At 43.7% G+C, this 12,897-nt stretch overlaps 2 protein-coding genes across 6 annotated transcripts in view; one reads left to right on the top strand and one right to left on the bottom strand.

The window, feature by feature from the left end:
• supt3h (SPT3 homolog, SAGA and STAGA complex component) overlaps positions 1-7,185 on the bottom strand; it is a 13,218-nt gene extending 6,033 nt beyond the window's left edge. For 2 of the 4 annotated variants that reach the window (XM_023963067.2, XM_078931645.1), the window contains exons 1-3: positions 7,049-7,185; positions 6,671-6,776; positions 5,032-5,118 (exon numbers count right to left, since the gene is read on the bottom strand). In XM_023963067.2, the coding sequence (XP_023818835.1) occupies positions 5,032-5,105 (74 nt within the window). In that variant the 5' untranslated portion in view covers positions 5,106-5,118; positions 6,671-6,776; positions 7,049-7,185. Of the gene's footprint in view, positions 1-5,031; positions 5,119-6,670; positions 6,777-6,964 lie in introns of all 4 variants that reach the window. The other 2 variants (XM_023963068.2, XM_023963069.2) reach the window with 2 other exon arrangements.
• LOC101167336 (runt-related transcription factor 3-like) lies at positions 4,915-12,897 on the top strand. Of its 2 annotated transcripts, none has more exons than XM_078931646.1 (6): positions 4,915-4,984; positions 9,105-9,295; positions 9,433-9,592; positions 9,768-9,872; positions 9,950-10,018; positions 11,444-12,897. In XM_078931646.1, the coding sequence occupies exons 1-6, from the start codon at positions 4,936-4,938 to the stop codon at positions 11,809-11,811; spliced, it is 942 nt and encodes a 313-aa protein (XP_078787772.1). In that variant the 5' UTR covers positions 4,915-4,935; the 3' UTR covers positions 11,812-12,897. The 2 variants fall into 2 exon arrangements, with proteins under 2 accessions (XP_078787772.1, XP_023818838.1); XM_023963070.2 differs by lacking the exon at positions 4,915-4,984 and adding an exon at positions 7,021-7,159.

The raw sequence follows: 12,897 nt of genomic DNA, 5'->3' as shown, positions 1-12,897 counted from the left end.
TGTGTCATTTGTTGGTCTGTGTGTGTATCATTTGTTGGTGTGTGTGTATCATTTGTTGGTGTGTGTGTGTATCATTTGTTGGTGTGTGTGTCATTTGTTGGTGTGTGTGTTTATCATTTGTTGGTGTGTGTGTCATTTGTTGGTGTGTGTGTCATTTGTTGGTGTGTGTGTCATTTGTTGGTGTGTGTGTTTATCATTTGTTCGTGTGTGTATCTTTTGTTGGTGTGTGTGTTTATCATTTGTTGGTGTGTGTGTCATTTGTTGGTGTGTGTGTCATTTGTTGGTGTGTGTGTGTCATTTGTTGGTGTGTGTGTGTCATTTGTTGGTGTGTGTGTGTCATTTGTTGGTGTGTGTGTTTATCATTTGTTGGTGTGTGTGTTTATCATTTGTTGGTGTGTGTGTTTATCATTTGTTGGTGTGTGTGTTTATCATTTGTTGGTGTGTGTATCTTTTGTTGGTGTGTGTGTATCATTTCGCGAAGGGGGGTCTAAGGGCAGGGATGCCAGTATAGCTTAGTCAGTTTGTTAGTTCATTTTAGTATTTTTCTATTGAACTCTTTGTATTCGTGATCATTCTGATTTCATGTTTTACTTCGAAGCCCATCAAGACGACTGTTGTTGTGATTTTGGGCTATACAAATAAAATTGAATTGAATTGAATTTGTTGGTGTGTGTGTGTCATTTGTTGGTCTGTGTGTGTCATTTGTTGGTCTGTGTGTGTCTATCATTTGTTGGTGTGTGTGTCATTTGTTGGTGTGTGTGTCATTTGTTGGTGTGTGTGTCATTTGTTGGTGTGTGTATCTTTTGTTGGTGTGTGTGTTTATCATTTGTTGGTGTGTGTGTTTATCATTTGCTTGGTGTGTGTGTCATTTGCTTGGTGTGTGTGTCATTTGTTGGTGTGTGTGTCATTTGTTGGTGTGTGTGTGTCATTTGTTGGTGTGTGTGTGTCATTTGTTGGTGTGTGTGTTTATCATTTGTTGGTGTGTGTGTGTCATTTGTTGGTCTGTGTGTGTCATTTGTTGGTCTGTGTGTGTATCATTTGTTGGTGTGTGTGTGTGTCATTTGTTGGTGTGTGTGTGTCATTTGTTGGTGTGTGTGTGTCATTTGTTGGTGTGTGTGTCATTTGTTGGTGTGTGTATCTTGTGTGTGGTGTGTGTGTTTATCATTTGTTGGTGTGTGTATCTTTTGTTGGTGTGTGTGTTTATCATTTGTTGGTGTGTGTGTCATTTGTTGGTGTGTGTGTTTATCATTTGTTGGTGTGTGTGTTTGTCATTTGTTGGTGTGTGTGTTTATCATTTGTTGGTGTGTGTATCTTTTGTTGGTGTGTGTGTTTATCATTTGTTGGTGTGTGTGTTAATTTGTTGGTGTGTGTGTCATTTGTTGGGGTGTGTGTGTCATTTGTTGGTGTGTGTGTTTATCATTTGTTGGTGTGTGTGTGTCATTTGTTGGTGTGTGTGTCTATCATTTGTTGGTGTGTGTGTCATTTGTTGGTGTGTGTGTCATTTGTTGGTGTGTGTGTTTATCATTTGTTGGTGTGTGTGTGTCATTTGTTGGTGTGTGTGTCATTTGTTGGTGTGTGTGTTTATCATTTGTTGGTGTGTGTGTTTATCATTTGTTGGTGTGTGTATCTTTTGTTGGTGTGTGTGTTTATCATTTGTTGGTGTGTGTGTCATTTGTTGGTGTGTGTGTTTATCATTTGTTGGTGTGTGTGTGTCATTTGTTGGTGTGTGTGTTTATCATTTGTTGGTGTGTGTGTCATTTGTTGGTGTGTGTCATTTGTTGGTGTGTGTGTTTATCATTTGTTGGTGTGTGTGTGTCATTTGTTGGTGTGTGTGTCATTTGTTGGTGTGTGTGTCATTTGTTGGTGTGTGTGTCATTTGTTGGTGTGTGTGTTTATCATTTGTTGGTGTGTTTGTTTGTCATTTGTTGGTGTGTGTGTTTATCATTTGTTGGTGTGTGTATCTTTTGTTGGTGTGTGTGTTTATCATTTGTTGGTGTGTGTGTTAATTTGTTGGTGTGTGTGTCATTTGTTGGGGTGTGTGTGTCATTTGTTGGTGTGTGTGTTTATCATTTGTTGGTGTGTGTGTGTCATTTGTTGGTGTGTGTGTTTATCATTTGTTGGTGTGTGTATCTTTTGTTGGTGTGTGTGTTTATCATTTGTTGGTGTGTGTGTCATTTGTTGGTGTGTGTCATTTGTTGGTGTGTGTGTTTATCATTTGTTGGTGTGTGTGTGTCATTTGTTGGTGTGTGTGTTTATCATTTGTTGGTGTGTGTGTGTCATTTGTTGGTCTGTGTGTGTATCATTTGTTGGTGTGTGTGTATCATTTGTTGGTGTGTGTGTGTGTCATTTGTTGGTGTGTGTGTTTATCATTTGTTGGTGTGTGTGTCATTTGTTGGGGTGTGTGTGTCATTTGTTGGTGTGTGTGTTTATCATTTGTTGGTGTGTGTGTGTCATTTGTTGGTGTGTGTGTTTATCATTTGTTGGTGTGTGTATCTTTTGTTGGTGTGTGTGTTTATCATTTGTTGGTGTGTGTGTCATTTGTTGGTGTGTGTCATTTGTTGGTGTGTGTGTTTATCATTTGTTGGTGTGTGTGTGTCATTTGTTGGTGTGTGTGTCATTTGTTGGTGTGTGTGTTTATCATTTGTTGGTGTGTGTGTGTCATTTGTTGGTGTGTGTGTTTATCATTTGTTGGTGTGTGTGTGTCATTTGTTGGTCTGTGTGTGTATCATTTGTTGGTGTGTGTGTGTCATTTGTTGGTGTGTGTGTGTGTCATTTGTTGGTGTGTGTGTCATTTGTTGGTGTGTGTGTTTATCATTTGTTGGTGTGTGTATCTTGTGTGTGGTGTGTGTGTGTATCTTTTGTTGGTGTGTGTGTTTATCATTTGTTGGTGTGTGTATCTTTTGTTGGTGTGTGTGTTTATCATTTGTTGGTGTGTGTGTCATTTGTTGGTGTGTGTGTTTATCATTTGTTGGTGTGTGTGTCATTTGTTGGTGTGTGTGTTTATCATTTGTTGGTGTGTGTATCTTTTGTTGGTGTGTGTGTTTATCATTTGTTGGTCTGTGTGTCTATCATTTGTTGGTGTGTGTGTCATTTGTTGGTGTGTGTGTCATTTGTTGGTGTGTGTGTGTCATTTGTTGGTGTGTGTGTTTATCATTTGTTGGTGTGTGTGTTTATCATTTGTTGGTGTGTGTGTTTATCATTTGTTGGTGTGTGTGTTTATCATTTGTTGGTGTGTGTGTTTATCATTTGTTGGTGTGTGTGTTTATCATTTGTTGGTGTGTGTGTTTATCATTTGTTGGTGTGTGTGTTTATCATTTGTTGGTGTGTGTGTTTATCATTTGTTGGTGTGTGTGTTTATCATTTGTTGGTGTGTGTGTTTATCATTTGTTGGTGTGTGTATCTTTTGTTGGTGTGATATGGTGCGATCATGAACTAACTATTGATAAGAACAGTAAAGTGTCCATGCCGTTGGTTTGCTCGTCTTGGGTGGGGGTAGGGGTCTAACCCCGTCAGCTTGTCCTGGATCTCTCATAGTGTCCCCCCTCCCACATGTGACCAAGGAAAACTGGGAAAATTGTGTCCCTTTCCCAGACAGACTTAGCAGAAATGCTAGATTTCTTTGAAAGGGTTGAGTTCACGGTTCCCCGCCGTCAGAAGCCGTTTGCATACACATTCACATTAAAGACCAATCAGGTGACGGCCTTTGTAGGTCTTCAAATGAACACAAAGTTTGCACATGTGGGCTTGGTCTCTGAGGTGGGGGGCCACTCTGGCTTCGGCCACAGTTTGGTCAAAACTGGATTTGCATCCAGTCAGACCACTTCCACAGTGGCACTCAGAGCTGAAGCCACATCCTGCAGCTCTTCCTCTCCCTCATCTTCTCTCATTCTTCTGTGCTGTTCAAACACCGGACCGCCGCACCTCTTCTGCGCTGGGATTGGTTGTCTGCAGCGGTGGGAGCGGCTCTGGTTTGAGGTTGCGGGCGGGCGGGACAGTCCCAGCACAGGAGGCAGCTTCAGGCTGGTTTCAGGTTTTGGGGTTTACTCTGGTTTGGTTCTCTCTGACCGCTGACATCGACTCTGCAGGTGAGTGCGTGCGTGCACGCCGACTTTCACCAGCAGCTTGGAAAATCTGACTGAAGGAGGATTTTATTTACAGAAGAGCAAATTCAGCAGAAACTCATTTGATGAAGACTAAACTTTGTAAAAGTTGCTTCTATTTATCAAAATGTTGGGACCTGAGAAGAGAGGAAGAGATGTTTGAAAACCTTTCAGTCTGTAGAGCTAAACTCTGAAAACTAATGCAGAGTCATGATTGACTTTGTTGAAGGATGTTTAGGATTCTGCTTTGCAGTATGCAATAACTAACTAACTGACCAACTAACTAGTCCATCAGCTGTGTTTCAGTAAACCTGATCAATGCTGAATTGTCTAAAAATTAGGGATGTAAGGATTCATTCTAACAACGATTCCATTCATGTCCTAATTATCTGATCACTGATGTTTTCCAAACATTCTTAGAACATTCTAGACACTGGATGGTCACATGACTTTATTCAGAGTCTGTCCACACATTGTCTGAATGATGGACTGATGATGTCATCACATGTGTGTTGTTGCTGTGATGGTACTTTTTATGTTATAGTAAAATCAATCTACTGTACCTCAATCCAGATGGTATTTTCCAGAATTGATAATAATTGATTTATTTCATTTTGAAACTTTTTTATAATAGTATACATGGATTTGATTTACAGATCCTCAGACAGATCCATCTGGTTGGATCGTAGGAAAAGAAATGGAATCATTGATTTATTTGATTAAATGTTCCACCCCCACTAAAAATCAGATCAGCTTTACTCCATTTACAGAAAAATAACTGAAGATTATTTCTGTCTGTTCTTTCTTTCAGACTCAAAACTTCATCGGACCAATCATGGCTTCAAACAGTCTGTTCAGCAGCAGCAGCCCCACAATGCACTGGGGTAAGACTGTTAGTGTGTGTGTGTGTGTGTGTGTGTGTGTGTCTCACATCATGCTCTGCAGTTCTGGGATAAAGCTGTTCCTGGATGTTTGACGCTCTTTAGACGTGGAGCTGGCAGCCATGGTTCACAAACAGCTGCAAACAAAAACAGAAGGGTTTTTTTTTTTTTTTTTTTTTTAACTTGTCCTGTCCAACAGCTGGGCAAACAGATGAGAGCTGAAGGCCTCTTGTGTTGGACATATTTTACTTTAACAAGAGGGGTTATTAATCTTCAGACAAACCAAAGGTATGTCTGAATAAACCCCTTTTGGAATTGAGGCCAAACTTTATTGATTTCAAACATGTTTGAAAATCTTTGGTGTTGGACCGGACGGAAAAGGAAAGAAGGGAAGAAGAGAGAGGGACGCTAGAGAGAGGGGGGGAAGGAGGGTGATAGTAGGAGGGGAAGGGGGATAAGACCATGAAGCAGCATAAAGCAACAAGTTTACTGGTTGTTAATCACCATGGTAAGGCTCAAATGCAGTACAAAAAGGGCGGAGCCTGTCCACACACACACCCAAGTGTCAAACACACCTGCTAGCTGCAAAAATGTCCACCTGTCGACATGTACACAAAACAGATAGTGTTCACACGCATACTTATGCCTTAAAACCAACTAGTGTGAAACATTTCAGTCATTCAGTCACGCAAACCGCCAGTGCAAAGGTGAGCCAACACCCGTGCTCAGGTGAGTGCTCATGTTCTTCTAATATGGATGGTGGAACGTGTAAAGAAGGAGGGAGAGCGCCCAGCCATCCCCACCCCAAGACCCCCACCGCAGCAGCAGCGGCAGCCGGAATCCCCCCCACGCCACACGGAAACCGGCAGGGAACAACCGCCGCCCGGGCGACCAAGCCCGCCACCCAGGCCAGGGCCAGCAGGACCGCCGCAAGGCCCCCCAGAGCCAGAGAGCAGGGAGGCACGGAGGGAAAGAGAGCGCCGCCCCAGCCCAACCAGGAGAACAGCCCCCCCCGCCGCGCCGGGAGAACCCAACGCAGGGCCCCACCGGAGAGGGACGCCCACAGCCCCAGACGAGCACCCCACCACCACCCAGGAGTTCTGGGCATCCCCCCGCCCCAACCCCAGGTACGAGCCAGGACCCCCCAAGGGAGACCCGCTCCGCACTCCAGGCAGCCATCCGCCCGGCCCACGGTTGGTCCAGGGAGGAGCAAGGCAGGGGCCCGCCGCCCCCGCCCAGGAGGGGGGAACCAGGGGGAAAAAAGAGGGCCCACAAGGGGTGTTGTAAATATGGCCCGACCAGGCTCGGCCACAGTTGGAAATTTGGCGGGGCCCAGCGCTCAGGAGCAAGGACCAGAACCCACCCCCCAGGGACACCAACACCCCCGGCTCAGATGTAATGTGAACCCCCCCACCGCGCGGAGAGAGCACCGCCGGGCCCAGAAACAGAAGGTTTTGAAGCATCGACTGAATCCAAACCTTCTTAGCAGTTCAGAGTCCGTCAAAGTTTGGTTTTATTCTCTGTTCTGCATTAATGTTTGATCTGCTTTATAGTGACAGCAGCATGGATGTCTGTGAAGTTCTCCAAATACTGTTTCTGACAGCTCAACTTTATGTTAACACATTTTTAATCATGTTCGCTCCACCAACACAAACACACAACTGCAGGCCTCACGGGTCAACAACACACCTGGTGCAGGTAATCAGCAGCAGGATGCCAGTCCTGGAGGTCTGGAGGAGAGTGACACACCTGTTCCACAGGTGTGGAGCTGTTCTTCACCTGGCAGACCAAGTTTCTAATAGACAAGACAAGTTATAGATTTTTGTTTTGGGGGGGCGACTTGTACTTTTCTTAGTTGATCTTTTTCTGTCAAGCACCCCGAACAGAGGGAGGGGTAGGATACTTTCATAAACACACGCGCACAAAGGACCCTCGCGGGCGCGACCGCGGAACCCACCCCACTCCGGCGGGACAAACTCTTACTCAAAGGCGACGGCGGCCCGGAGAAGGAGGGGAGGAGGGGGGGGGGGGCACCCGCAGACGACCCCCACGCATCGAAAAACTAACCTTCACCGAAGTTTCTCTGAAAATCCCGTCAACATCCACCGTTTGCAGTTCGCTTTCAACAATGCCTGCGCGGACTGATGACGTAGATGTCACATGGAGGGTGGAACTCTGGTAGATGTAGTTCTGTCAAATGACAAGCTAAAACGCCGGTTTTGTTTTAAAAGCAATGATCATAGTTTTTGTAATTAGTTATTTGGTTGATATTAGGCAACTACGGTTGCTGCTAAACACACAGAGCTTTGTTTGAAAATGACAGACAGTTTATTTCATTTCAATCTGAGCTTCATTATTACAATATTTTGCCTCAATTATGGCTTTTTTAATAGTAACTTAAAAATGGTCATTAAAGAAGTGATACAGTGAGAATTTAAACCACAATGTTTATTACAGATTAATGTTAATATTTAAACTAACAATTAAAAATGACTGTTAAAAATAATCTAATAGATTCAAAGTCAGACTTGGTGTTTTACTAATTTCCATAGACCTTTTATGATGTTGAAAATGTTCATATACTGTATTTTTTTGTGTTTGTTCATACTTGACAGATGTTTTTTTATTGCAGTAAGTTACCCGTAATATTGACAAATCATGTCTTTAATATGACGTCATAAAAAGAGGTGGGACAAAATATCAGTATAGCGAACTCAACTCAGGAGCGATTACCCTCTCTCCCTTAATCAGATTTTTAAAATAATACCATAGACGTCCACCAGAGGGCGCTTCTCAAGGGCATGATAGTAAAGTGTAGGGATTGCAATTGTTCAATTAAAAAAAAAAAAAAGTGTAGGGATGCTTGGTACCGGTGTGACGACATTAATTTTTACCGGGCCGATAAGTTTTTAACCTTAACAGCAGTGGTGGCTTTTCCTTCGGGCAATGTGGGCGTCCTTGCTGATATAGGGGAGTGTGGAACTCTGGTAGTGTGTGTGGAACTCCGGAGTACGGAGCCCGTGACCTGACATGGGTAAAAGAAAGAAAGAAAAAAAAACATTTGCCAGATTCATAATTTCTTCTTCTATGGTCGTACCGTAATTTGTCCGGACCAATCACTATCGTACACGTCATCAGATCAACGTACAGCCAATCAAATACCGTGACGTCATCATTAGTCACAGGCCCCCGAACACTTATTGCAGGCCGAACAGTTTTGGTGGCTACACCAAAGTTCAAACTCACTAGGTGCCAAATACGACCAAATTTACTGTTGGAGTAAAATTTAAGGAACTGCTCATGCTCTCACATTCTTCCGCTGACACGTGACAACAAAGGCACGAGGATGGCAGAGCGCCCCCCGCGGGAAAATACATCCAAAGTGCGTCTATACTTGTCCAAAGTAGCTGCAGACAGCAGGCTGACTCAAATGAAACAAAAGCGTGACTCGTAAGGCCGGGAACAGCGGTAACCAGTCCAAACCCCGCACTAAAATACACCAGACTCCAGTGGCGAGGTGCACAGCGTTTGACCTTCCAACAGAGACGTCCATCGTGTCAGCAGGTGTGTGTGCTAGAGGTACACACGTGGAGCACCTGACCAAAGTGATGTTTATCAAAGATAAGTGCAGGAAAATGCCAAAGAAATAAAGAGAAGTGACTGTAAAAGCAAGGATCATATGATATTAACAGGCTGAATGCCTATATTGTGCCTTGATTAATAATAAATTACCCAGCATGCAATGTAAAATTAATTGTAATACAACATTGTGCAAAATAAAAGCTTTTTAAAGAAACAGCCCCCCCCATTGCTGTCAGAAAAGGCAGTATGCTGATTTTCCTGCAGAAAAACTGTGTGAGAAGATAATTGTGAATTTTTATTTGCTCTTTATTGTTCTTTGAAGTGAGGCTATTTGATATATTCTGCATTTTAGTTCCTAGTTGGAGCTTTGTTTAATTGTTTCATTAAAGTGTATGTTATTATTACAAAAACAGTTCTTAGTATTTATTGATACATTTATTTTACTGTTGCAAAGGACGATAAACTAACATGTTGGGGGTAGTGGACACGAGTCAAAGACCAAACTGAGACGGATAGTTTGACTCTTTTTCCTCTTTCTCAGAGCCTGCTGGAAAAGGCCAAGTACTGCCATCCCCTGATTTTGGCCAACTGGACAGGCAGGAGGTCGGATCCGTCCTCCAACACAGTGCAGCACCACACAGAGGCTTAGTAGAAACAGACAGTCCCAACTTCCTGTGCAGCAGCCTTCCCCAGCACTGGAGGTGTAACAAGACGCTGCCGGGGGCCTTCACGGTAAGGAGGCCCCTGTCAGTTCCTCTGCTTTTTCCACTCCCAGCAGCTTCTGTTCTGTCTTTTAGGTCCAGCAGTTGACGGACATAAACTTCTCTTTCTCTAAAGGGAAAACCCTCTAAAGTTACAGTTTTTTTCAGGTAGTTGCCCTTGGCAATGACGTGCCAGACGGAGTGGTCGTCATAGTGATGGCGGGCAATGATGACAACTGCAGCGCTGAACTACGCAATGCCACAGCAACCATGAAACAAGGCTCCGCCCACTTCAACGACCTCCGCTTCATCGGCCGCAGCGGCAGAGGTACGAGCAGTTCTCACTTTGAGCTGTGCTGCAGCACACAGCATTCCTACAAGCCAACTGATTACGCGAGTCCCCGCCATCCATTTATGAAGACAGGTCTGACTGCAGGACACCGATTCAAAAAGCTGAAAACAGCTAAACTCTTTTCTTCTTCATCTCCTGTGTGTCTTTCCAGGGAAGAGCTTCTCTCTTTCCATAAATGTGCTGACCTCCCCTCCTCAGATCGCCACTCTTCATCGTGCCATCAAGGTCACTGTAGATGGACCTCGGCTGCCAAGACGTGAGCAAACATGGGTGAGAACGATGAAAGGATTCACTTCAGACACTTCTACCCTCATTGTCCTCTGTGGCTTCCAGGACAGAGACAGAAAGAGCTGAAGTCAGAGGGGTTCAGGCCTTCAAGCAGCAGAAGCTCCACCTTGTCAGGTATGAACAGAGCGCGTCACCTCTACCTGTGACCACCTTTCACCATCTCTAATGGTGATCCAAATGTCTGCCTGATACTAAAATGATCAAGTGGCATGATGGGAATCACTTCAAACTTCTAGTGAAAACCAGTCTCTGTAACTTCATGTGTCACAAAAGCCGCTAATAGAGCAGCATGTGTGGAAAGCAAAGTAGGTTTTTTTCCATTCAGTATTCATATCATCCCTCTTTCCAAAGTCTTCATTCCAGCTTTTGAACATAATTGTTTTTTTTCTGTAAAGACAGTCCCAGAAGTTCATTCCCAACAGTTATTAAACAACACGGAGCCATGTGTCCCAACAGTCTGTCACAGCCTTACAGGGGGCATTGAGTTACATGACGTCTGGTCGAGTTGGGGGCTTTACATCTAATCCCCCTGCCCAGATCTGGTGAAATTCAGCTTTCTGGCTTCCTCTGACACTCTAAAATGACACTTAGTAGGTGAAGAGGTGATCCAAAATGGTCCCTTAGGTGTGAACATGAGTGTGTGGTTGTGCGTCTCCATGTGGCCAAGTGCTGGACTGAAGACCCGTCCAGGATGAACCCCACTGTCAGGGACTGGGACAGGCACAAGCGCCATGGTGACCACGAATGGGTGGTTCAGAAAAAAGATAAAAGGCTTTCTGATAGGTTTATCCCTGCTTCCCTCCCCCACTTTTCTCTAACTAACAGTATTACACCGTCTGACATGAAAAAGCATGAAGGGTTGCCAATCAATAAAACATGCTGAACATCTGCAAATAGCAACCAAGACCAAGAGATTCACTCACCACATTTAAGAGTTTACCATTCAAATCTCTGATGGACCCCTTGACATCAGATTTTATTTCCAGCTATAAACAATCATTTCTAATGTTTGTCTTTTATGTAGATGCTAAATAAAGGTAACTTTGGAGCCAAAGTGGTTTGATGCAAATTTGCATCAATAAAGAATTGAAACGTAGGAATTTATAGCTGTTTTCTTCCTAAATGATTGATTTTTAGTGAAAGAGAATCACATTTTTCCCTCTTGTACTATCGTAGATGACCCCCCCCCCTTCCATTGACGTGTTCTCCCTACCATGACAAAGGTGAATAAAGGTGGAAAGATTTCATGTAATCCATGGACACCAGTGAAGATCACAAATCATTGAAGAAAAAAGGTTCAGAGCTCTGTCTAGTGGGTCTAGATGACCCAACTCCCAATAGTAAAGTGCCTAGGATAGCACAAGAGTTAAAAAGGTTTTCCTGTGAGGTAAGTCCAGTGATTAGCTAAAGCAGAAAACCAAGATCTCAACACTTCTCTAAAATGGGAAATGTCTGTAGGTAAAGGTAAATTACTCAAACGTTTCTTCTATTGAAAGCTTTGAAACTTCTCACAGACTCCGCTTCTCCCTCTCTCCTCAGACTGCAGATCCCTCTCTTCCCTCTGGACAAATGAAATGCCTCTTCTGAGTCACATGACCTCTCTGCCATCATCCTTCACTACGTCTCCCAGAATCCATCACCTGCCCCCCCTGACTTACTGTGCTCCCCCTCCTCCGTACAGTTCCTGCATGACCTCTCCTCCTTCTGCTCCTCCTCCTGTGAGCCACTGCTCCTCCTTCCAGCCGTGCCGCTTCTTCTATGGGTCCAACCAGAACCAGAAGACGGACCAGAACTCATCGCTACAAGGTGCAGCCGAGGACTGCAGATCTGCGTCTGTTTTAACCAACTACATAGATGGGACATTTTTTTCAGTTAGAGGGGAGGAGCTTGTCTGGAGACCCTATTGATACGACCCCACCCCACCCCCACCCCCAGATGACATTGCAATGGGTCTTTAACTCATAGATGTTTACTCACATATACTGTCATAGCAGTCATTTTGTGTCAATGTTTTCACTGATGTTCCAAAAGTCCGCCATGTTGGATGCATGAACCCACAGGAAATGAACCAAACCTTCCAAAAAAAAAGTCCTATTTTAAAACAAACAAAGCAACAGTGCGCTGAGAGCTTGTTGCCCTGGTTACGCCTTTCCTCCCTTTGATTGGACTGACCATTTAAAGGCCCCTCTTTCCCTCCCTGCACCGCGCGAACTCAGACACACACACACTCCTCCCACAACACTCGTTAGCCCAAGCTTTAAGCAGAAACACTAACAGTGTCATTCTTTTTACACTACAAAAACTATTTGAACTGCTGAATGGCAGCCAAATGTGGTCATTTTTATTTTTTTTAAATTAGTTAACAAATTGACAAGACAATTTTTGGATGCAAAAAAACTTGTGATTTTGCCCTTGAGACGATAAAACTCATTTTTTGGTTTTTGATTGGCCGGTGTTTTTGTAGGCATGACTGCATGTCTTGCTAGCAAAAGCAGTGAAGGTAAAAGGGGTGTGTGGATGTTTTTTTTATTTGACAAACGTGCAAAACGTTTGAGGTAAAATAATCTTTTCATGTAGTACAATCCCAGATATTCAGAATGATACAGTTTCAGATAAAAGGAACTTCTCCAGCTCTATCTGACTTGATCAAATCAGTGATGCCCTCCAAGCCACAGAATCTCAGGTTTCCACCAGACGTTTCTTTTGCAAGTCTTTAATCTTTAAATGATATCTTTTTTGAACGGCCTTTTCTTAAACATTCCAGAGTAAACTGTTTCCACATATGTGATAACATATTACCTTTGGCACACTAAGGAAAAAATTATTGATGAAATATGAGTTATTTTCATAAACTCTTTTCATGCCTGGAAGTAAGATAACTCGATCTCTGAGGCTCCGCCTTTCACTCATTGTGGGTGCCGCCCATTTCCAGACGTCAACCTAGAGGCGGACCCGGCAGCGTGTCTGTGTTTCTTCTAGGGCTGGGTTGATAA

This window comes from Oryzias latipes, chromosome 15 (assembly GCF_053564925.1).
Source record: "Oryzias latipes strain Hd-rR chromosome 15, Olatipes_Hd-rR_3.1".
Taxonomy (NCBI): domain Eukaryota; kingdom Metazoa; phylum Chordata; class Actinopteri; order Beloniformes; family Adrianichthyidae; genus Oryzias; species Oryzias latipes.
This window is presented reverse-complemented; position numbering and strand designations above follow the sequence as displayed.

Bases quoted from the DNA above. Each gene is read 5' to 3' on its own strand.
- LOC101167336 (XM_078931646.1), top strand. From the start codon at position 4,936: ATGGCTTCAAACAGTCTGTTCAGCAGCAGCAGCCCCACAATGCACTGG. The intron at 9,296-9,432 runs GTAAGGAGGCCC...AGTTTTTTTCAG, and splicing joins CGCTGCCGGGGGCCTTCACG to GTAGTTGCCCTTGGCAATGA. The intron at 10,019-11,443 runs GTATGAACAGAG...CTCTCTCCTCAG, and splicing joins CAGAAGCTCCACCTTGTCAG to ACTGCAGATCCCTCTCTTCC.